Raw genomic sequence first — 23,771 nt, 5'->3', positions numbered from 1 at the left:
CACATGCGTGCTAGTCGTTTCCGACTCTAGGGGCCGGTGCTCATCTCCGTTTCAAAGCCGAAGAGCCAGCGCTTGTCCGAGGACGTCTCCGTGGTCATGTGGCCGGCATGACTAGACGCCAGAGGCGCACGGAACGCTGTTACCTTCCCACCGTAGTGGTCCCTATTTTTCTACTTGCATTTTTACGTGCTTTCGAACTGCTAGGTTGGCAGAAGCTGGGACGAGTAACAGGAGCTCACTCTGTTACGCGGCACTCGGGATTCGACCCGCCAAACTGCCGACCTTCTGATCGACAAGCTCAGCGTCTTAACCCACTGAGCCACCGCATATTTTATTAGTTTTCTAGTTTTACAATCTTAAGTACTTGTACTTAATAAACAACGTGTTGTCTGGGTTCATAAGTATTTAAATGATACATATTAACTTCTTCAATCTAGGCCCAATATTACACCATCCAATGCTTCCTCTCTTCTTCCAGTAGTACACATTTTCCCACACTAGGCAAATACAATTCTTATTGTTGTTAATACATATACAATTGAATATCAACATCTTTGTTATATTGTCTTAATAGTATCCATAATGTTCTTGATAAACTTTAGAATCTCCTACATCACTGTTGAAATATTTCCTTTAATTCATTTCTGTTTTCCTTTACCTGTGATCTTCCAGATTATTGAAAAAATAAGCAATACCCTTATTTTAGCATCCACTTATTTGTTTGGGTATTCTCAGTGTGGAATACCTGTGATCTTGGAACTTTGCACCAGCAATAAAATAAAGCGAATTATGATATCAGGTGGGGAAAGGATGTTTCTACAATTGTTCCAAGATGATGGGGTTGTCTCTTTTCATATGTATGTGATATTTATTCATTCATTTTTACTTATCATTGAATCAAAATAGACTCAGAGCAGTTTACACAATAGTCAACACTAAAAGATTCATAAAAATCCCCTTGGTACATATAACTAAAATTAAAATTATCTAAAATATAAATGAAGTCAGAAATCTGTTCCTGTCAAATAGCAACAGCATTTAGACTTATATACCGCTTCACAGTGCTTTATGCGCCTCTCTAAGTGGTTTACAGAGTCAGCCTGTTGCTCCCAACAATCTGAGTCCTCATTTTACCGACCTTGGAAAGACAGAAGGCTGAGTCAACCCTGAGCCAGTGAGACTCGAACTGCCAAATTGCTGTCAGCCAGTATTCAGCAGAAGTAGCCTGCAGTACTGCATTCTAACCACTGTGCTACCAGGACTCGTAGCTTTTAAAGGTTTTAAAAATCTACAACAATAATAATAATTTAATAATAATAATAATAATAATAATAATAATAATAATAATAATAATATAATAATAATAATAATAATAATAATAATAATAATAATAATAATAATAATAATAATAATAATAATAATAATAAAAATCTTGGCAGCAGTATGAAAGTGGTTTGTCACTGCATTTTTCTGGATGTGGTTTAGGTAGCCCAGTCTAGCCTGTTTCCCAGGAATTAAAACAAACAAATAAATGTCCTTGAGGTCTTCTGTCCAAGTACTTACTAGGCCTACCCCTATTTAGCTTGCAAACTCAGACAAGCAAATAAGGTGCCAAGTTCTTATTGGATAAATCAAACATCTGGAAAAAGTCCAGACAATTAAATCATTAGGGGACATGACTTTCTTTCATGGTCTGTTGGGTAAATAAAATTCTTTTGTCTATTGATTCAGATATAATTTTTCTTAGATGCCTAATTTTGGCTTAACATGCTAAATATGCAATAGAAGAAATACTAAATATTATCTGGGATTTTATCATTTGATCATTTTAAAAACTATCATAATTTTCAGTTTATATATGTGCCCAGTTCAAAGTGCTGGCTTTGATCATGAAAGTTCTGAGTGTTTGGACTTGAAAAGATGCTTTCTTCTATAAATACCTATATGGACCATGAGATTATTCCCAGAGGTCCTTATTCAGATGCCTTCATAGATCCCAGTAACATTCCTGGGTCTTGACATTTCAGTTGTGCCTCCTTTACCTAGGTAGGTGAATTAATAAAAATACATTTGCTTCAGTATTTTCCCCTGTTAGCCTGAGTGCTGACTACTGTATATTGATTTTGCTTTCTATTGCTCAAGTATCCACACTTTCCCCCCCCCCTCTTTGCATTAGTGGCTTATCCATAATTAAAGAACAATTCATACAATTATTCAAAAACTTATTCATTTGATTTATAATGATTGATGTTTATTTTCTGGGTTTTACTTGGAGAGAGTTTACTCGTGAATGCTTGTTACTGAAACACTGAAGCTTTGCTGATTTCTTCCATGTATGAAGCAGCTGTCAGGGTTTGGAAGTTGTCCCAGGGGTCCATATAGCTATGGATGTTCTGTGGTGTTTTTTGTGAGGTATGAATCAGGTGATATGATTGCTGCACATTGATTCTGTCTGTAAACTTTGTGCAGATTGTTCTCAAAATGTACATCCCGTATATGCATGTTGTGCATTTTATTAATGTTCCCACTGTGCCATATACTTTTGAAATTCTTTTTTTATAACCATCTTTTATTCATTTTTTTATAAACACAAATCCTTAATATTTTAGCAGCAACATGTTGTCTTGGTCCCAATATTTAGCTTACTAATACACATTAAAGTCCTTTCTCTCTACCTCATTTTTCTAACCACTGATAAAATAGATCCCATGTTCTATTTTGAATCTTCTTTCTCCTTCATTTTCAATGTAAATCTGTCCATTTCCACACAGTCCAAATTTTTCCTGATTATCTTTTCCTCCACTGGTAATTCTTCATCTTTCCAATGTTGAGCAAATACAATTCTCGCTGCCTTTTACATTTGAAATTCTTATTCAGTTTGATCTTTCATAATCAAGTGCCCTCAAAATATATAGGTCTACAATTTTCATTGATTCCAGCCTGTATGTATATGTATACTTCTGCATGTCTGGAAGATGTCAAATGAGAAAATACTGAGTTTGCTCATGAAATGAATACAAATGCATACCCGCCGCTCTCTCCCTCCCTCCCTCCCTCCCTCTCTCTTCTCTCTCTCTCTCTCACTATATTTGTATCCATAGCTTTCTTGTCTGTCTGTCTGTCTGTCTCTCAACAGCTGTAAATATGGAACAGCTGTTACTAATAAAGTAACTTGCTTGCTTATCCTAAAGTGCAATTTATCTGAGTTCTAGTGATAGTAGTAACTGTGAGAGGGATCTCTGAGTCCTAGTGGACAATCACTTAAATATGAGCCAGCAGTGTGCTGCAGCTGCCAAAAAAGCCAACACAGTGCTAGGCTGCATTAACAGAGCGATAAAATCAAGATCACGTGAAGTATTAATACCACTTTACAATGCCTTGGTAAGGCCACACTTGGAATACTGCATCCAGTTTTGGTCACCACGATGTAAAAAAGATGTTGAGAGTATAAAACAGGGGTGTCAAACTCAATTTCATTGAGGGCCGCATCAGCATTGCGGTTGCCCTCGGGGGGCCGGGTGGGTGCGGCTAGGGTGGGCGCAGCCTACAGGGTGGGCATGGCTGGAGTGTGTGTGGTGTACTGGGTGGATATGGCCAGCTCTACATCATTCGTGTCAAGGATGCCTATGGGGGCCTGGGCAGGAGTGGGACAGATCTGTGGGTCTCTGGCAGAAGGAGATGGGACCCGGGGCAAGTGCCAAGGCATGGTCCACTGGAGGAGCCTCACTGTTCATCTCAGGCCATGCAGGGGGGGTGTGGATGGTGGCATGGAGGTCAAATGCCCAGCCCAAGCACCAACAGCACTAAGCCCAGCTCCACTTCCCCAAGGGGGCACCTAGCTGCACTTACCTCCTCAAGGCTGCTGCTGATGTGCTTGCTCTCCTTAGCCAGGTTGCTTATGATGGGTACAAGGGCAAAGTCAAGAGGGAGGCCCACTCCCTCTCCATGTGAGGAGACCTGGCTTTGTATCCAAAGCTTCCTTAGCAATAGGATGGGAGACCCCCCAGGACAGGCCAGGAGGAGGGGGCAAGGGGATGGTGAAAGAGCAGCAGGGAAGGACTAAGGCAGGACTTCCCTCAGACCCTCCCTCTCCCTCCCTCCCTCCTTCCTTCCTTCCTTCCTTCCTTCCTTCCTTCCTTCCTTCCTTCCTTCCTTCCTTCCTTCCTTCCTTCCTTCCTTCCTTCCTTCCTTCCTCTGGTGGGAAAATATTTGAGATAAGGGGGGAAAACAGGCAAGAAACACAGCTGGGGAAGTGTCATCCTTCATGAGGAATGAAGAAATGCACCATTTCCTGGAAGTGGCCAGCACATGGCCCTCGCCTACTTCACATATCTGGCTTGGTGGGCTCTGGGAGAGGGGATGCCATGAGCAGCATGAGAGTCGATGTTACCTGTGCAATGCTGCCCAGCCCCTAGCCTGCCTGAAGTAGGGAGGGCCATGTGCTGGCCACTTCCAGGCAATGGTGCATTTCTTCATTCCCCACAAAGGGTGATACTTACCCAGCGCACGCCCAGTGGGCGGGGCCGACGTGGCAGGGACTGGTCCCTCGCTGTTTCCAGATGGCCTTGTGGAGCTAATACTGAATACGTTTCAGCACAAATGGCCACCACGAAATTGTATGTTGTCTCCTGGCCAGCCTGGGCCAGGGCCAAGGCAGCGGGGGCTGTTCCCTCACTGTTTCCAGGATGGGTTCACGGGCCACATGAAACCACTTTGCAGGCCGGATCCGGCCTCCGGGCCTTGTGTTTGACATGTCTGCTATAGAAAGAGTACAGAGAAGAGCAACAAAGATGATCAGGGGACTGGAGGCTAAAACATATAAGGAATGGTTGCTGGAATTGGGTATGTCTAGTTTAATGAAGAGAAGGACTAGGGGTGACATGATAACAGTGTTCCAATATCTCAGGGGCTGCCACAAAGAAGAGGAAGTCAAGCTATTTTCCAAAGCGCCCGAAGGCAGGACAAGAAGCAACAGATGAAAATTAATCAAAGAGAGAAGCAACCTAGAACTAAGGAGAAACTTCCTGACAGTTAGAACAATTAACCAGTGGAACAACCTGTCTCCAGAAGTGGTGAATGCTCCAATACTGGAAGTTTTTAAGAAGACACCGGACAGCCATTTGTCCGAAATGGTATAGGGTTTCCTGCCTAAGCAGGGGGTTGGACTAGATGACCTCCAAAGTCCCTTCCTCCTCCTCCTCCTCCTTCTTATTATTGTTGTTGTTGTTGTTATTGTTGTTTTTGTTGTTGTTATTATTATTATTATTATTATTATTATTATTATTATTATTATTATTATTATTATTATTATTATTATTATTATTATCTCTTTAGCAGGCAATAGGGTAGATAATGAGGAAGAGGAGGCGGAAGAAGATGATGATGAAGGTTCAGAAACAAGTAGCCCCCATGTTACTTATCAGATGAAACCACCACCTGAAGGTTGTTGCACTACTGATGGTAAGAAATTAATGTTATTTGGATGGTTAATTTATAGGCATGCTATAGATCTGCATTCCCCAATCTTTCCGGCTCAGCAGACCAGCAGTGCTGGGGAAGGGAGGAGAGGGGAATTTTTCATGTGCTCACTCATCCATCACTTCCACGGCCTGGTTCCAAACAGGCTGCGGACCAGGGATTGGGGACTCCTGTTATAGATGACTAAGATGTATTTTTTATATCAGCGACATGTAATTATTTGTTTAGTATAAAATGGAACCAAATTGTAAAATCCAGCCAGAGCTGGATTTTACATGTAAAAATACATAATATCGATAAAGAGTGACTCCTTTTCACTGTTTCCATAAAATTTAAGGACTGCTTTTAAGTTTTATTATGCTGCAGGTAAAATTGTGTACTGTACTGCAGCATCCTAAGAGGCTCATATGATTTCTGCACACCAATTACGATATTATTTTAAAAATGCATAGGAAAATAGATACTGGAGACTGGTTATAAGCTGATCTTTTTTCCAACATTCCATTTTTTCCATTGTGAGGGAGTATATTTTCATTACTATTTCAGTTTTCACATAGTAGAGTCTGTCCATTTTTTAATGGTGAGCCAGTCATTAAGGAGCTCAGACTGAAATTTACCACTTCAATAAATTTTATCCTTAATCAAAACCTTTTATATATTATGTCCACATATTTTATATCTTTTATTTATACACAATATGTGAAAATGTCTGTATATATTAAAAAATCATAGGATTTGAAAATTAGAATTTAGATCAAGTTTAATTTATAATCCATCTCCTCCCACACATTTTTCATGTTCTACCATGCCAATTATAAAAATGTTTTGTCAAATTATTGATTACAATCAAAATTCTTTTAATTTGTAAATTAAAAATATTGGAGTATAACTGTAAGAAAAGAAGTATGTATATTGGCAGAATATATTCTATCTAGATCATCTGTGAATGACATCTCTCATAGAAAGCGTACATCAAAGATTAAAAAAAGCCAGTTCCCATGATAGATTTAAGATCAAGTTTAGCGAATGATTGTGTGCTAATATTATTTGATCTGAAGCTCTTTATACTGATCAATGTCATTATTTTTTTTACCTGGAAATCATTTGGAAATATGTTATACTTGAGATTTGTATATGCTGCTACCCTGAAAGTGCATTTTTTATGTAAATCTTTGTTTTATGTTTGGAAAGACATGTTGGCACTTCTGTTGCCAGCATTAGCTTCAGGCATTAAAAATAATCCTATTTGTCACATTCTGTCACAATATATATAGACAGCAATATATAGCTGTATACTAAGAAAGTTGGCAAGGCACCAGAGCTTGCACGTGGCATATGACTCAACTTTCCATCCTTCTGAGGTTGGTAAAATGAAGACCTAGATCAGTGATGGTGAACCTTTTATAGACTGAGTGCCCAAATTGCAACCCAAAACCCACTTATGCATTGTCGGGTGCCGGGTGGGCGTGGCCCATTGGGTGGGCGTGGCCCATTGGGTGGGCGTGGCTGAGGTGGTAATGGCAGACTGGGTGGGACTAAAAAATTCAGTCAATCAATTCCAACTTTACGAGATATTTTTCCCTGTGAGAAGTTGAAATTAATTGATTGATTGAACCTTTGTTTTGTTTTGTTTTTTGCACACAGTAGCGGAGGCCTAAAGTGAAAAGGTTTATAAAACCTAGCTGAAGGCCTAGGACTGGGGCGATGGCGTGTGTGCCCACAGAGAGGGCTGTGCGTGCCACCTGTGGCACGCGTACCATAGGTTCGCCACCATGGACCTAGATTGTTGGGGGCAATTATGCTGACTCTGTAAATCCCTTACAGAGGGCTGTAAAGCACTGTGAAGCAGTATATAAGTCTAAGTGCTATTTCTATGTACTGAGGAAGACTTAGTGGTGTTCATGCTATTTGCCCTAAGTTTCATATAAGACTATACAAAACAAAGAGTCTTTGAAGGTTGTTATGTATCCTAAACATGACCATGACAGAATCAAGCAATTGTTCCTTATTGAGGAACAGAAGTTGGTTGTCAAATTTGTATTGTCTGCCCAATAAATGATTTTTTTTAAAAAAAGGAAATACCGTGCTGTGTTTCAAATAGTAGATAAGTCCTTGACTTACAACTGTTCATTTAGTGACCATTTGAAGTTACAACAGCACTGAAAAAAAGTGACTTATGACTATTTTTCACACTTACGACCATTGCAGTATCCCCATGGTCGCATGATCAGCTTTTGGACATTTGGCAACTGGTTCATATTTATGATGTTTGCAGTATCCCAGTGATCCCCTTTTGCAGCTTTCTGACAAAGCAAAGTCAACGGGGAAGCCGTTGTCTAACTTAACAGCTGCATTGATTTACTTAACAAATAGGGCAAGAAAGGTTGTAAAATGGGACAAAACTCATTTAAGAACTGCCTCACTTAGCAACAGAAATTTTGGGTTCAGTTGTGATTGTAAGTCGAGGACCAAAATTCTGTGAACAGGCGGCCCATTTGTCCCACCTTCTGCTACTGTTTCCAGTTGCTGAAAAGAATATATAAAACATGTAGGGGATAATTTTCTCAGGAAATTGCACGTTGCACTCTTTGCACGTGGGATCTAATAAAAAGAATGATTATGCAATATTTTGAAGGGCAAATCTACACCCTTATGAACATGTGAACACAAATACCCTCTTATCCACTAAGAATGTTTTGACTCCAGTCCAAGGTTAAAATCATAGCCAGGTCATTTTGGCTTACCAATGCCTGAACTACACCTTGAATTACTGGGTTATTTTTCCACATTTCCACTGCCAGTTTTTTTAAAAAAAGTTTAGCAGGGGTTTGCCAATAGGTGCTGACTATCAGTATTTGAATTAAGGAGTTTTCCCCAAAGGTTAAAGAAAGGTAAAGACTTTTGAGCAAGTAAGTGAACCTTTCCTTTCTCTTTTTAAAATATTTTTTGTTTGTTTGTGCAGTTTTAAAATGGTAAACAGAACTCTTGATAATGATGTGAGGAAGAAATTTCTAAGCTGAATTTCCCTTTCATCTTGCCATTTTAAAGCAGATTTAATCATAGCCAGCTATTTGTTACCTTTTTTTTTCGTTATTAGTTATTCTTCTGTTTACATTTTTTTGGTAAACTTTCTATGCAAATATTTTCCAAACTGCTGATTTCTTTTGCTCCTTTATGTTAATGCTTCTTTGCAATATAAGTCGCTACGTGTTCCATCGTCGAATCGTATATCAAGCTAACTAAGTGGGTCTTATAGATAGATGAGAGCACTTTTCATACTCCCCAGCTTTAGTTTTGTTTCATTGGCAAACTTGATGAAGCCTGTTGTCCTTTTTCTTCCTCTCCAGGTTTCTGTCAGACAGGTAAAGACCTCAGGCTAGCGTCTATTTTAAATGAACCAATTGAAGTGCCTTCAGGATTTTTACTGGTTGGTGCAAAATCACCAACCTTACCTGATCACCTTTTGGTGTGTGCTGTGGATAAGCGATTCTTGCCCGATGACTATGGGCGCAATGCTTTACTAGGTAAGTGGAATTGATAATTCCCTTTGTTGTCATTCAATAACATTAGTTGCACGATCTAATCTTCTGCAGTTTGCTCTCTTATCCTTGAAAACATACAATATGAACACGAACACCAGTTCAAATATCTTGACTCCAGTCTATGTTTAAAAACATAGTAAGGTCATTTTGGCTTACCAATGCCTGGATTATACCTGGAAATATTTTTGCACATTTCCACTGTCATTTTTTTAAAAAAAGTTTTAAAAAGTTCCCTTTCTACTTACTGCCTTGGAATGGTTTTATTTTAAGGTATGATGTTGGTAAACTACTTATTGGTCAAGCTATGTTCTTAGGAATCCAGAAGTCCTTGTACATTCTGAATATCATTTTATCATTACATTCTTTATATAGTTTATTGGTATGTTTGTTAACAACTGCTGTTAAGTTACTCTAAATTCAGCCTGACCTTATTGGAAACTGCAGTAGATCTTTCAAATTTGGAATATAAATGTCCTGTCAGGTAGCCATATTTTTATGTTTAATTGGTAGTACTCTAAATAAATAATGAAGAAAATATATTTATTTTTATACAGCTAAAAGACATACCAAGAAATACTATTTCCAAATCAGGCTCATTTATGATCATTTTAAGATGGATTAATAAACCTTGTCCTTGTCACATAAATCTACCCTACAAGTTGCCATTTGTGCATCTGACCTTGGAGGTTTAGTCAATCTGACAGGAGCCAGTGATTTGTAGATCTTAGACATGGACATGGACAGGGAAAATAAGGATGGCCTAGGTCTAATTTGTCTCTTTCTCTCTTCTAGCTTGCTTTAGTTACAGAACTGCTGACTGGCAGAAAAAAAAGGGATAAAACAATCTCGAAGGAATGCAAAATAAACATGGGATGAATAGATAGATGTTAGTCAAATTAATTTTGTGAGTGGAAGAAGATGTCAAGCCAGGCTAAACTCTGAAAGAAACTAGGTTGGTGCTGAACAAATCTGTTAATAAGGCTTTTAACAGCTACAGCTCAGATCTAGTGTATAACTTCAGAGAAAACACAATGACTTCTCAAGTAAATTTACTCAAGCATATTTTGAAATTTTGTTAGAAAGTTTTCCATACTGTATATAAGTCATCCTTTTACTGGACAGAAAAAGCGTTTGATGTTTGAGTGGCCATTAGTCGTATTACTAGCAACAAAGATCTACAGAGGCCTGCCAATAAAAATCAAAGGAAAACCACGTGAACCCATATAAATAAATTTAAGATTTCAGTTTATAGCCAGCTCTGTGGGAAGGGGCAGAGTAGATAAATTGTCAAGCAATAATATGTTTTGCTGTAAGATCTTGCTGTCTTTGATGGGTTACAATACAATTGGGCAGCAATAGTAAAGGAATTAAAGGGGCTATAAATTAGCAATGTGTTGTCATTTTAAAGATACAGGGAGTAGTGTTGAATCACTCAGCCCATTCATTGCTCCTGCTATTAACAGTTTAAAGTTCCTAGGGTTGTTAAATCAGAGGAAGTAGTATATGTGTTAATTGCATGCTAAACTACAAGAGAAAAAGATACTAAGAAACGTTTGGTAATAATAACTAGTGCTATATTTGTATGTACATTTGTGAGTATGTTGAATTGAACACTGGTGTACGTCATGTACATATTCTTTACATTATTTACCCAGTGATCATTTTGAGTTCCCTTCAATTCAGTCTCTTTCTAAACTTTTGAATCTATGATATCTGCAGCAAACCATGATGACCTTAAAAGAACGTCTACCCAGTGATGTTTTACTAGAGTTGCCCTGCATCTGATGTCTGATGCAAATTATATCACTTGCATGATGAAACAGTCCCATATTTTTCACCGTTTCCCTGCTAGCTCTGTCAATGCCCATGATTTAAAGAATTTGAAGCAGAAGTTCATTTATTTACTTACAGGGCTTGCCGGGGCGGGGGTGGGGGGGGGACTCCAATTGGATGTCTCTTGAGACATATTCAATTCTCCCATCCATAACTGGAATTAAAACACTACAAAATCAAGTTTAAAAATAAATGATATCTTATAATAAATAATAACATAAAACTGAAAGACATACTCAATTTCTTCTCAAGATTGATAGGTATAGCAAATTGGCCTCCATGGCCTTATGGAACAGATTTTTACTAATTTGTTGAAAGCCAGGAGGGAGGGAACTGTGCAAATGTTGGGGTTAATACTGTTCCATGCAGGGGGTTGGAAACTGCTTCTATGGTCCATGAGGATGGCAGTCCCTGAATGAGGAGACATCTAAAGAGTTCTCCTCCCCCAGGCCCTTTATTGGGTGGGCAGTTGTTATTGGGAGACACTGGTTTTGCAGATGTCTAAGTCAGACCCTGTAACACTTTAAAGGTATCAGCCGGTACCTTGAACTGCACCCAAAAACCAACTGGCAACCAGTGCAACTCTCAGAGTAGGAGTGATACATGGGTGCCATGAGGTGCACCCAAAACAATTTAAGCCGCCACATTTTGGACCACTTGTAACTTCTGAATGCTGAAGGTCCACCCCATTTAGAGTCCTTTGGAGTAGTCCAGTTGAGAGGTAGCCAAGGGGAAAAAAATCCTTTGCCTTCTGGTGCTTTCCAAAGCACCAGAAGGCAGGACAAGAAACAATGGGTGGAAACTAATCAAGGAGAGAAGGAATTAAGGAGAAACTTCCTAACATTGAGAACAACCAGTGGAAAAGCTTGCCTTCAGAAGTTGTGGGTGCTTCATCACTGGAGATTTTAAAGAAAAGATAGGACAGCCTCTTGTCCAAAATGGTATAGGCAACACTCTGCTTGAGCAGGGAGTTGGACTAGAAGACCTCCAAGGTCCCTTTCAGTTCTCTTCTGATTGTTTGATTGAGCAACTTCAGTAGCATTTCCCATTTCCAGCAGGGTTGCAAATACCACACAAGATTTTGTTGTGCAAAAGCATCTTGGCCAAAGCTGCAAGAGCTGTGAATCCGAGAGGACCCCTAAGTTGAGAACCATCTAGTTCGGGGGAATACAGCCCCTTCCAAGGCTAAAAATAGAATCCAGTAGAATCTGACTTTAAATCTATGTTTCTTTGTCTTGCTAAGATTGAGTTTTAGCGTGTTCCTCCTCATCCAGTCTCAGACGACTTTCAGGTACCTAGACAGCCCTGTCACAGCATCTCATACTGAGCCAGGGGTTGAGCTATAGTGTTGGCTGACTTCCAGGTGGGGAAAAAGGGGGAACTGATACATTTCTAAACAGCGGAGACCTGTCTGAGGCAGAGACTGGTGACTGGGTGTCAAGCCCAGGACAGTGGAGTCTCTTCAGAGAAGCCAGATCATTCACATCTGCTCTGGAAGACTTGGGAGTAAGCAACTTGGGAGTAAGCAACAGCAAGCAAGAATGCTGGGAGCCATGAAAAAAAATAACTATGCTCATCCTGTTGAAGGATACTAGGTTTCTCAAATTTCCACTTTCAAAAGCACATTTGAAATATCACAAGTTCAAAAACTAGAGAGGTCTTCCAAATAGCAGAGTTATACCAGTTGGTGAGTGGTCCTTCAGCCAGGATTAAAAATTAAAACTGAATTCAAAGAAAGAAATATAAGGACTTAAAAATAATTAAAATCAAAAGGCTGGCTAAGAAATTAGGAAATTAACTAAGAAAGTTTAAAACCAACTAAAGGGAGGGTTGAATTTGGAATTTGAAGTGTTTTTTAAATAAATAAATAAATAAATAAATAAATAAATAAATAAATAAATAAATAAATAAATAAATAAATAATATAAATCTCCATGGGAAAGAAGACTGGTTAGATTTTACAGAGACATTACACCAAGGGATGAATAAAACAGACAATGTGACGCTGCTGGATTTAAAAGAGAAAGAATTTTGCTTGAGATTGAGAGTAGCTACAGAACAACCTGAGAAAGAAAGGAAAGAGAGGGTTGCTGAAACCTTTAAAAAATTAGACTGAGAGGAATAAGACATGAATGCAAAAAATAAAATAAAATAATGGACAACTTATACAGATTCAATGCAAGAAATAATAAAAAATAAAAAAATGTACCAAGAAATTTATTTGTGCACTTTGTCAGGAAGAAGACAAGGAACCAGGCCAAACAACAATATCTTAGAATTTCTCCTCATGTTATGCCAACAACATGTCTAGGTGTCTTTTTGTTTGCTTCGTTCCCTGGAGCTAGGCTTGGAAAATGCGTGACTTTTTTTTAGTAATAGAGCTTAATGGTCACTTCTGTTTAACAGTCGTTTGTGTAGAACTTGTGTAGAATTGCCACATACTCCCTTTCCAGCTCCATTAGTGAAGGTATCTTTTTTTTTACTAGCTCAAAACATGCATCCATATCCACATCCCTGAACAGAATTTAGTTTTGAGTAATTTTAAGGACATGGCTAGGGCAACCTCAGAGCCAACTTAAAAAGTGATTTGTATAAGACCTTTCATAAATAAATCACCTTAATTGATGCTGAGATGGAGTCACATTTTCCTGTCTCCCCTGAACTCTTATTTTCAATATCAACATGCATGTTTCCTGAGGGGATTCTTATTTGCTTATTTGCTCTGGTTGAAAACTTCAAGGGATGATATTTGCAGTAGGAAACACGTGGGTTAGCCAAAAAAAGGTCTTTGTAGCATTTCTTAATTGATTGCACTTTTAATGGTGGGTTTGCCTGGAGGCATCCAGGACCTCACAAGCAAAATAACTGTGCATTTAGTAATTTCTTGAGCAATTTTTTGTCTTCCGGTTCCTATTCATGACAAGCAGTGATGTGTCTGGAGGGCATAAATAAGGTTCATTTATTGTTTTTGTTTAAAAAGATTGCTTTTGGTTACAGTTCACTGCCTCTGTGACTTGCACTGGTCATCTCTCTCTCTCTCTCTCTCTCTCTCTCTCTCTCTCTCTCTCTCTCTCTCTCTCTCTCTCTCTCTCTCTCTCTCTCTCTCTCTCTCTCTCTCTCTCTCTTCTCTCTCTCCTTCCCTCCCTCCCTCCCTCCCTCCCTCTCTCTCTGTATGTGTTCAAATAACTATTCTGGAGTTGGGTCTCCTATTCAGCAAACCATATCCTGTACTAATTTGTCTCTGAATCAATGCACTCAAGTAGGAGAAGTATTGCAGTACATGAAAATGGAATCTATCAAATGGCCTTTGTACACACCTCTTAAAATCAGAACAATTAGCAGAAATAAAATTTTGGAGTTCTGCCTGTAGCATTTAAGACGTCATCATCACTTGTTTTCTTAGTGTGTCGTCTTGCAGTGTACTTAATTCATTAATTTTGCTGCTGTGATTCAAACACAGACATTCAAAACTTTTTAATATAATAAAATTAGCAATAAAAGAAGTAAAAAGTAAAATCAATAATATTTGAAATTTGCTGTCAAAACCAGCTGAAGTGTTAGAAGAATCATGAATGGAAATAATAGCTTTAAGCAGCTGCCTGAATAAAGCTCATATTAACAGTTTTCTCACCTCTGCCACTGAAGCCCCAGTAATAGAAGAGTTTTCTTGTGAAAGTCTTCCAATTTCTCTTCAATTTTTTTCTTTGTTTTTTTTCCTTCCTTCTCCTTTTTGGGTGCAAACAGCTCGACTTTTTTCTCCAATCCAAAAAGCTTCATTTTGACGGTTTGCCTCCATTCTTAAGAAGACCTATTAATTTTTTAGGGCAAAATTAAGTACTGTAGTGGGAAAAGCTCAAGAGTATTTTTACATTGTGCATGGGGCATACCAGATGCTCACACAAATCACATGCCCTTTTTAGTCAATTTCTTGCTGTTTCTATTAAGACTTATAGCCTAAATGACCTTGGTTGATCTTGAAAAAGCTAAGCAGATTTGGACAAGATCAAGAAATCTTAGAACTGCAGACTAAACTGGCAAATTTAAAAACATCCTCAGAGGCAGTAGTAGTTGCAGATTTTTAAGGGAAAATAGTGACTTGGTCCCGGGTAGGCAACCTCAGCTCTTTTATGACTCATGGACTTCAACTCCCAGCATAGCTGACTCAGGAATTCTGGGAGTTGAAGTCCATGAATCATAAAAGCTGAGGTTGGCTACCCGATTCATATAATAGCAACTTTACATACCAGTAGGTCATGTTACTTGTTCTTGTTAACCACAACAATAACAACTATTTCTGTATCATTTTTCTATCTAATTGTGGGTCCACAGAGACCTTAACATCTGTAAAATTGAAACGTAATGGCAATAAAGCAATAATGATGATTTAACAATACAAATAATTTAGATTGCAATATAACATAGCAGAGAATTATATGATCAAAATGCCTACGGTATTGATAAGTTATACATGTTCTCTGACTTTAAAGATCATAATTTTAAATTTAATCTGTGAAGAAATTGATAATCAGGATAAATGCAATATGAATTATTGTACCTAGTGCTAAATTTGAATCATGCATCTATGTTTTGGATCAACTGTTTTATCAAATTTAAGCTTATATATAACACAATAAAAATATCTACTCTAAAAGATACATAAACAGTAGCTGATAAACTAGATTAAAAAAATAATCTGAGGTAGCAGCCAAAACTGAAAGAGTCAGTTAAATTGAAGCCACTAAAGCAATGATATTTGTCACACAGGGGAAAAAATGGTGTGGCTTATTTCTGTGCATTTTGCACAATGTTCAACTTTTCAGAGCATGAAGATATATCTATTACTATCTATTAGACAAATAGATACAGAGGCTATAGACAAATCTCTGATAGATGTACAGAAGTGGACAATCTTACTAGTATGATTCCTCATGGCATGTTAAATATCTAAAATTAATTGAAGTTGCACATCCAAAAATATTATTGCACATATGAAATAGTATTCATCCATTCTTGGAATATAATAATTAAAAATATAATGATTCTCCCTAATCCAGGATCTGTTTCTTTTCAGTGGGCATTTTAAGAAGAGTCATAAAGTAGGATTGTTTCTATTTACAAATGGAAGACTGTTCATTAATCCTTTTTCATTAGTCTAAACAAGCACACAACAATGAAGCAGAAAGTGGGAAAGGATAAGTTTATGATGTGGTATAAAGTAATTCTTTCCTACTTTCTCCCAAATTCTGGAGCCCTCTAAGTTGCAAACAGTTTTGTTTGAGTAGAGTGATGTTATGCAAGGGCATCAGTTGCTTGCTATGTTTTCTTTACATAAAGGAACTATTACTCACAGGTGTGCTGCCTCTGATCCTGGAGGTTCCATTTAGCTAGTTAGTTAATTACACAATGTGTCCATAGAATGGACCTTTTAAGATTTTGCTTATTGCCACATTCTAGCACAATCATTTCATCTGTTTTTAAAAAATGTATTTTATTATAATGCAAAAAGAAAAAAGCCCACAAAAGCATATTTCTCTTAGGTGCTAGTCTTACATACATACTCATATCATATTGCACAGTTGAATTGGTAATACTTAAGTCACTTTACTTAAGAGGGGAAGACAATAGGAAATTAAATATATCAGTGGATAAATGCAGTCTGAGTGCCATGGTGGCCTAGAGGTGGAGTTCTCGCCTCACAATCTGAAGGTTGTCAGTTCGATCTTAGGTAGCAGCATATATTTCTCTCTTTCTGGTCTCTGAGTAGTTGTCTGCTGCAAACTCCACGTAGGCAGCAGGAAGGGCACCTGGCTAGTAAACTCAGTTCCAATCAGTCACCCCACCTCACCCTGAAGCAAGTGATTTCAGGGTCGTTAACTCCCCCCCAATAAATGCAAATTTTGAATAGTTCTCCAAATGACAAGTTTGTTCACATGTGTGGAGAGATGAATCCTTCACACTATTGTGCAATTGCCTTTCCAATACTGAACTATCTGGTTTTTAGATCATAAGATCCTAGTTTTAATGTCTTCTATTGTTGTCAGGGCTGCCTCTGATCAATTCCTAGGAAGGAAAACCCCTTGACCATAAATTCAGAGAAAAACTGCTTTTACTAAGAACAAACTGAAAGCAGCAAAAGTCAGGCAAAGTCTGAAGCAAACACGTGTGAAAAAAGACAAATTGAAAATTACCCCAGAGCCCACCCTCACGTAGTCAGGAAGACAAAGTCCAATCATTGGCCAGGATGATGTTTTGGGAACGTCTCTGGTCCAGGTGCTCAGGGCCACCCTCGTGCATGCCGTTCCCAAGACGACTGGCTTTGAAGATGTTAAACAACCCAAACTGGCCTCTCTGAATCCAAGCCTCCCCATCAGTTCTCAGCAATTCCACTCTCAAATCACCTGCACATTTCCCCTCCCAAATGCCCATTGCTCCCTCCCTTCCCGTTTCCATGGCAGCTGGCAGCAGGCTTGAAGGAAAGCGATGATGGCCAGGCCGACAATTGTTTTCCTGCTCATTTCAGAAGAGCATAAGCACCAAGATCCTTACAGTGCATGGCAGTATCACAAGAACACAATATTTTCTGCAAAACTCAGCAGGGCAGTGAAATAATAAAAGAGCCTGGAGACAGGTGGAGTACATCTAAAAGTAAAAGACTTATTTGGGTCTTTGGCCCTCCCTTGAAAGGTCACAGCACCAAGAGGAACCATATGCCTCAGATGTGGTCTGGCAGAATTGGCCAAATAAAATTAACCGATTACTCAACCTTTGGTCAGGGTTGATATGGACTGGTCTTGAACTGAAGACCTTGAGGTGAAAGGCCTTTATCAATCAGACTACAAATATTGATTTCTAGCCATCTCCTGGTCTCAGCCATATGACAGAGATAAATGGGAGCACCTTCTGGTTGGTTTGGCTTCGGTGACCTCTGATTTAACAACAATGCACATGGAAAATCTTTTTATTTCGTTTGCTTACAAGATGAGGCTATTTGTCTTGCCCTGTGCTACGTCCAGATGCTTGTGTATAAATGGGCATGACATACCATTCACATTTATTTACTGAATTGCTTAAAAATGTCATTCCAGTACAAATTGGCTGTATAATAATTTTAGAAAGCCTCTGCTCAATATGGAAAATGGGTCTGCAGTTATTTGGAAGCATTTTTATTCTGCATGCAAGTTTGCAAAATAACAGTCCAAATGTGGGGAAAAACATTGTACCTTTATAGGAATTTTGGAAATGTACAGCATAGCCTTTTAAGGGTTCTTTTAGGTCAGACATGTCAAACTTCTGACGTCACGTGATGTTGCGCAACGTATAGGGACGGTTTTGCCCTTGCCGGCAATGGGGGGGGTGCGGCTTCTGGATGATGCGTTGGGCCTGCGGGCCGGCAGTTGGACACCCCTGTTTTAGGTGAACATTTTATAGATCTATCCATTTGTTCTCATTAATTAAAAAAATCCACTAGGTTCTTTGTGACATCATCTGACTGCCAGCCAGTCAGCTTTATTCACAGCCTGTCCTCTGTACAAATTTGCTTTTAAAATCTCTCAGCTTGTATAATAGGTGAAATACCTGGAGTTAAACATAGAATCTATTTATCATGGAAATTATTTTAAATTGCTCCTGAACTCAAATTCTGTTTAGTATTTTTAGATTTTTGGCTGCAGTTGGATGTGTTTAAGAAGAGTGTGTAAAAAATTCAAACAAGTTAGTATCAAATCCAAGTAGTAAAAGAACGTGGAGCAGCTGTATGTTGGCTATCTGCCAAAATCTAATAAGGGTTAATTCTCAAATTATCTACGTCATAAACATCTAAAAAGTGTGATCAAACTTGTAGCTGTTTTGTAATATCAATTTCTTTCCTTTTCCTCCCATTCTCATTATCCATTGATCTGCCTGGCTAGCCATTTAAGAGACATGGTGTTTCCACCTGAATTTTATTTAAAATCTAAATGAAAGAAATAAGATAGGTATTAAGTACATTTTTTTAAAAAAAATCTGGTGTCTGTGTATAGTTTTTGCTTGTGTCAGAGCTACCATTCATTTTGTTAAAGCCATTCCAAACAGACTGAAGCACATTGTATGAACTATTTGATTTATCTTACCTCGTCGTTGTTACTGTTTATTTCATCAGGTTTCTCTGGAAACTGTGTTGGCTGTGGCAAGAAAGGATTCTGCTACTTTACTGAGTTTTCTAATCATATCAATCTAAAGCTCACCTCTCAGCCCAAGAAACAGAAACACTTAAAGTATTATCTGGTCAGGAATGCACAGGGCACACTTACCAAAGGCTCTGCAATCTGCTGGAAAGGGGCAGGTGAGATAATGTAGCTGTCCTTTTAAAAGGTCTGGAATATTTCTGGAAAGTTTAGAAGTTATTGACACAGAACTCCTTAAAAATAAATCTAAGATGCCAAAGATCACATTTTGTTAAAAGCCCAATAAAACATTTAAAAAGTGTGAGTATCTACTATAAAGTCTCACATTTAAAAGTCCCTTAATAGATAGTGGGGAAGGCATAAACACCTATAGATTCCCTGTATGCCTTCAATATAAGTCTGAACCACAATGTATGAGCATATGGTGCATCCAGTCTTCTGCCATTCCTGGACGATTGGGCAAAATATTTATTGATATGAAGACAAATTATATGAAATAACATTTCTTCAGGAATGAATAGTATAGATCCTTCTTTGAAGTAATAATGTAGGCATGTCTGCCTATGTTAACATGTAAAATTCAATTTTTGTAGAAAAGATTTGCAAAAACAGTGAACAGTTCTCACTGGATAACAAGCATCTTGGTTTTTTTTAGAATTCAGAAACCGACAATCCTCCAACAATTCTTCCCATACATTGTTTCAGCCTCCAGAGAATACAGGTTCTTCGGCAACTGTTATGAATGAACCATTTCTAACAGCACATCCGGTAGGTCAAGCTGGAATTCATCAAGCAAGTAAGTATTAAATTTTCTCTCAAATGTTCCGATCTGCATTTTCCCTTACTTGGTATGTCAAATCATCTTGGATGGATTGAAACAATAGCATGCATTAGCATTTTGTATGACCCTAAATTGCTTAGGGCAATACATGAACCTTGCCTATTATTTATCACCACTGATTGAATAAATCTGATACTGAAGTAATCCATTTTGGCAGCTTTGCAAAATAGATTAAATCATAAACTAATCAAACTGGCTGGATTTGCACTTTAGGGAAGGGCAAAAATGAATAAATAAAACTAATAAAGGTTAACCAAGGCTAGTGTGCTATCCATATGCAGCTGATGTCAGCGCTGCTAACATTGGATGTTCTTGCTTTGACAACATATGGAGATGCAGCCATTTTCTTTCTTATGTTTTACTCTTAGAATTAGAGTTAGCGTTAGATGATACTGGGGGGGGGAGGAATGTGCATGGGAGTTAGTTAGACATAACAATATTGTAACAGTGTGAGAACCAAGGTTTTTTGAAATAAGAGATGATAAGAAATGGCGGGTTGGAGAACTGGAGGGAAAGCCTGCATTTCAAACTAATTGGAGAATGTGATTTATGACTGTTAATTAGAGGAGGGAATTGTGCTTGACAAAATCTTGGCTATTGCATTCTTTGATTTGAAGAATGATAATGGTGGTCGAGTATCAACTCTATAATTTCATAGCTGGGAAAGCCAGCTGGGTGATTTTGAGCCAAACCCACCTCACAGAAGTGGTGGTTGTGGGGGAAGTAGGAGGGGGAAGGAGCATTGTGTGTTTTACCACCTTGAGTTATTTGTAAAGACAATAAAGGTGAAAAATAATTAAATAAATTTTAAAATAAGCCCCATAGGTTCCACCAGTGCTAAGGTTCTCTGGGTCTGCACTGTGAATTGCCAATCACAGGACTGCTAGCTAAGAATTCTGGAAATGACAGTCCCAGGTTGCCAGATTGGAATAGGTGTTATCAAATTTACATGGCACAGGTTGATAAAGACCACTTGGTTACTGGCCTGACAATGGGAATAATTATGGCGAGAACACTGTAAGCCTTCCCACTGCATTTATTTTGACTGATGGCACCTTTTCAGGATAGCTACCGTACTTCACTTCTTAAAATAACATTTTAAGTATTTATTCAGTCTTCAGAAAAGGCTTCCTGTCCTAATAAGAGGTGCTTTCTTAGGTGACTGAACTAATCCTTGTCCATTCAGAGGAAAGCCTCGTAAAATTCAATGTGACCTTTTCACAAAATGATTAAACAGGAGTGCAAGCCAAACTTTGATTGTGCTTTTAGCTAATCCATTCACTAAAGTATGATATTTAGACTTCATTGCACCAATTGTGATAAAGTTTAGAGAGTGGATTAAATAAAACTTCACTTTTCCTGTTTTGTAGGGTTTTTTTTACAAATGTGAGAAAGTGTACACTTCTTTATTTATCGAAAGTGTATAATAAAGTGTATGATATTAAAATACAAAATAGTCTGCATTAATGTTCGGTACTAAATGCAATAAAAACAGCATATAACAAAAGTGGAAACATCTGTGAGAATAAATTGGTTGCTTAGTGAATGATTAACATTGGACAGAGAATGAACAAGAATGTAGGATGTTCTCTTTGTTGTTTAATGTATTTTCTAATAAAAAGTGGTCTTGTTAAAAGTTTATTGACTGGGTCTGTGAATGTTTATGTACCTTTGTGAGCAAATGCTGCATACGTTGCTTGAGAAACCTAATGATTTTCAATGTAATAAAATTGTATAATGCTGGAAGGAGTATGAATCTGAATCTGAGTAAACATAAAAATTAGTTAAATGCAGCATGAATGGATTATTAAGTAGATGTATTTTAAAACAAAAGCAAGGACTAAGGAGTGAGGCTTGGATTGAATTCAAAAATGAACCACTAACATGGAAGAAATACATTGGTGATAGAATGAACAAGGATGGAAAAAGAAAATAAATATGGTGGAAGATGAAGAGGCTGAGGGGAAAAGAGAATATGGAAAAAAAATGAATCATCCCTCATAAAAGAGAGATTATTAAAGAACAAGAGACAATATTTGAATCATGTACCAGACTGATGGAAACTAAAACATTTTTTGCAGCTATAGAAATATAGAAATATAGTCAGGTATGATGAATGGTGCAATATATATTTAGCTACATTTCTCTTCCCTTTCTCTTATTTCACAATTTTAATTCTGTGATTTAGTGTTTCTTACAGCTGTGATTTGTATAATGTTTTTATCCTGAAAGGGAATGTGGTACTTCTGTAAGTAATTATAATGAAAACAAAAAGTCAAGTTAGATGATTAAAGATGGCTAAAATTAACCAAACTGATACTACTCTTACAAAATAATTCCCCATCTGTGACTGTGTCCATTTTTTAAAACTTTTTAACAGTTTTATTGTAATTTATTTGATTGTTGTGAGCCTCCCAGAGTTGTTTGGAGTCAGTTGGCATACAGGTTTAATAAAATCTTATTATTATTAACTAGCAGATTATTATTGCTAATAAGAAGGAAGATCTTATCTTTTGCTACTCTTCCGAGTTGGCTGGAGCAATGAACATTTCTAAAAGCTCTAAAATATGAAGGAGAAAGTGCCATATGTTATTTATTTATTTATTTTATTACATTTATATACCACCCTTTCCCGAAGGACTCAGGGCGGTTTACAGGGTGATTAAAAAACAAAGATACATAAGTTAAAAGACTTAGCTGTGTACCCAAGTTCTTTAGCTATATGGGCATATAATAGTGGTTCCCTCAGCCAACTCACGTTTCTTAGATGCCTGTAGTTTATAATCTGGAACTCTGAATGTCTGTTTAACAGATATAACTCTAGTGAATTTAGTGCAAATGCACCATTGCATATTTAAAAAGGAATGTTAAACACACGAGCCATCCATTCAGTTGTATAACTAGATGGGGGTCTATGACAACTCACCGTGGCCAATCCACCAAGGCCAACTCGCCATGGGACAATTCAGTGCGGGATTAGTTCTTTTTATTATTCATCAAAGCATTACAAAAGCTGGTAGACACAGGAATGATTTCCTTTGACACAAGAGATACAATAACTTTGACGAAAATGTGGGCATCAAAAATAAAGGGAACTAAGTGAATCCCGTGGCAAGTTGGCTGCAGTGACTTGGCAGCAGCGAGTTCTCTCATTCTGACTTGAGGTATGAAAAAGCACTAAATGGCTGACTGTTTTCTTTCCTTCACATTGACGCAGCTCCTGACCATCTCCCATCAGCCACTTGCCATCCAGTCTACAACGGGAAAGACTCTTCCTATCAACTTTCGCTAAAAAGCAATTTACCTTCCATGACAAAACCATCAGCATTAGGTATTTTATTTTGTTCGTGCAATAATATGCTTACTCCAGGCACTGGAATTGTGTTCCGGCTAAACCAAGTGTGGACTTGCATCCACACAGTGGAATTTACCCCTTGCTATTGGAAGAAGAGGAAAAGCTATTTCTTCATCAAGGTCTTTTTCACCAGGAGACAAATATCTTTGGACTTAGTATGTCAATACTGTATATAAAAATGATTCTGCTAGCCATCTTTTTTCAAGCACAGTTCAATGAGAGCTTGCTTTTAAGACCCTATATAAATTCCTGCCCTTTTAGCCTTCTTTACGGCTGTGAAGACCTGGCTCTTTTCCCAAGCATTGGGCTAGGATGGGGGTTGAGCTGTGAGGATGCTTGGTCCAATGCTGGAGAAAATGGTGCCTTTGTTTTTAACTATATTTTAAGCTGCCTAGAGTCATTGTATGAGATAGGCAGCCATATAGGTCTTGCAAATAAATGAATGAATTAATGAAAAATTGCTGTATACTGTAAAACAACAACAATAGGCAATGTAAGGTCAGTATATTCAAATGTTAAATGCAAATATCAAAACTGCTCATCCTATATTCATGTTGGCA

The 23,771-nt window shown here is 37.9% G+C and overlaps 1 protein-coding gene across 1 annotated transcript in view; it reads left to right on the top strand.

The window, feature by feature from the left end:
- GREB1 (growth regulating estrogen receptor binding 1) overlaps window positions 1–23,771 on the top strand; it is a gene marked incomplete at both ends in the record, with an annotated part of 84,320 nt that overhangs the window by 6,057 nt on the left and 54,492 nt on the right. Inside the window, 2 exons of the mRNA XM_081314959.1 lie at window positions 5,335–5,460; window positions 8,826–9,002. Coding sequence (XP_081171085.1) covers window positions 5,335–5,460; window positions 8,826–9,002 — 303 coding nt within the window. The remainder of the gene's footprint in view (window positions 1–5,334; window positions 5,461–8,825; window positions 9,003–23,771) is intronic.

This window comes from Vipera berus (assembly GCF_964194415.1).
Source record: "Vipera berus genome assembly, chromosome: 1".
Taxonomy (NCBI): domain Eukaryota; kingdom Metazoa; phylum Chordata; class Lepidosauria; order Squamata; family Viperidae; genus Vipera; species Vipera berus.
The sequence above is the reverse complement of the archived record's forward strand: the minus strand, read 5'-3'. Positions and strand labels throughout refer to the sequence as shown.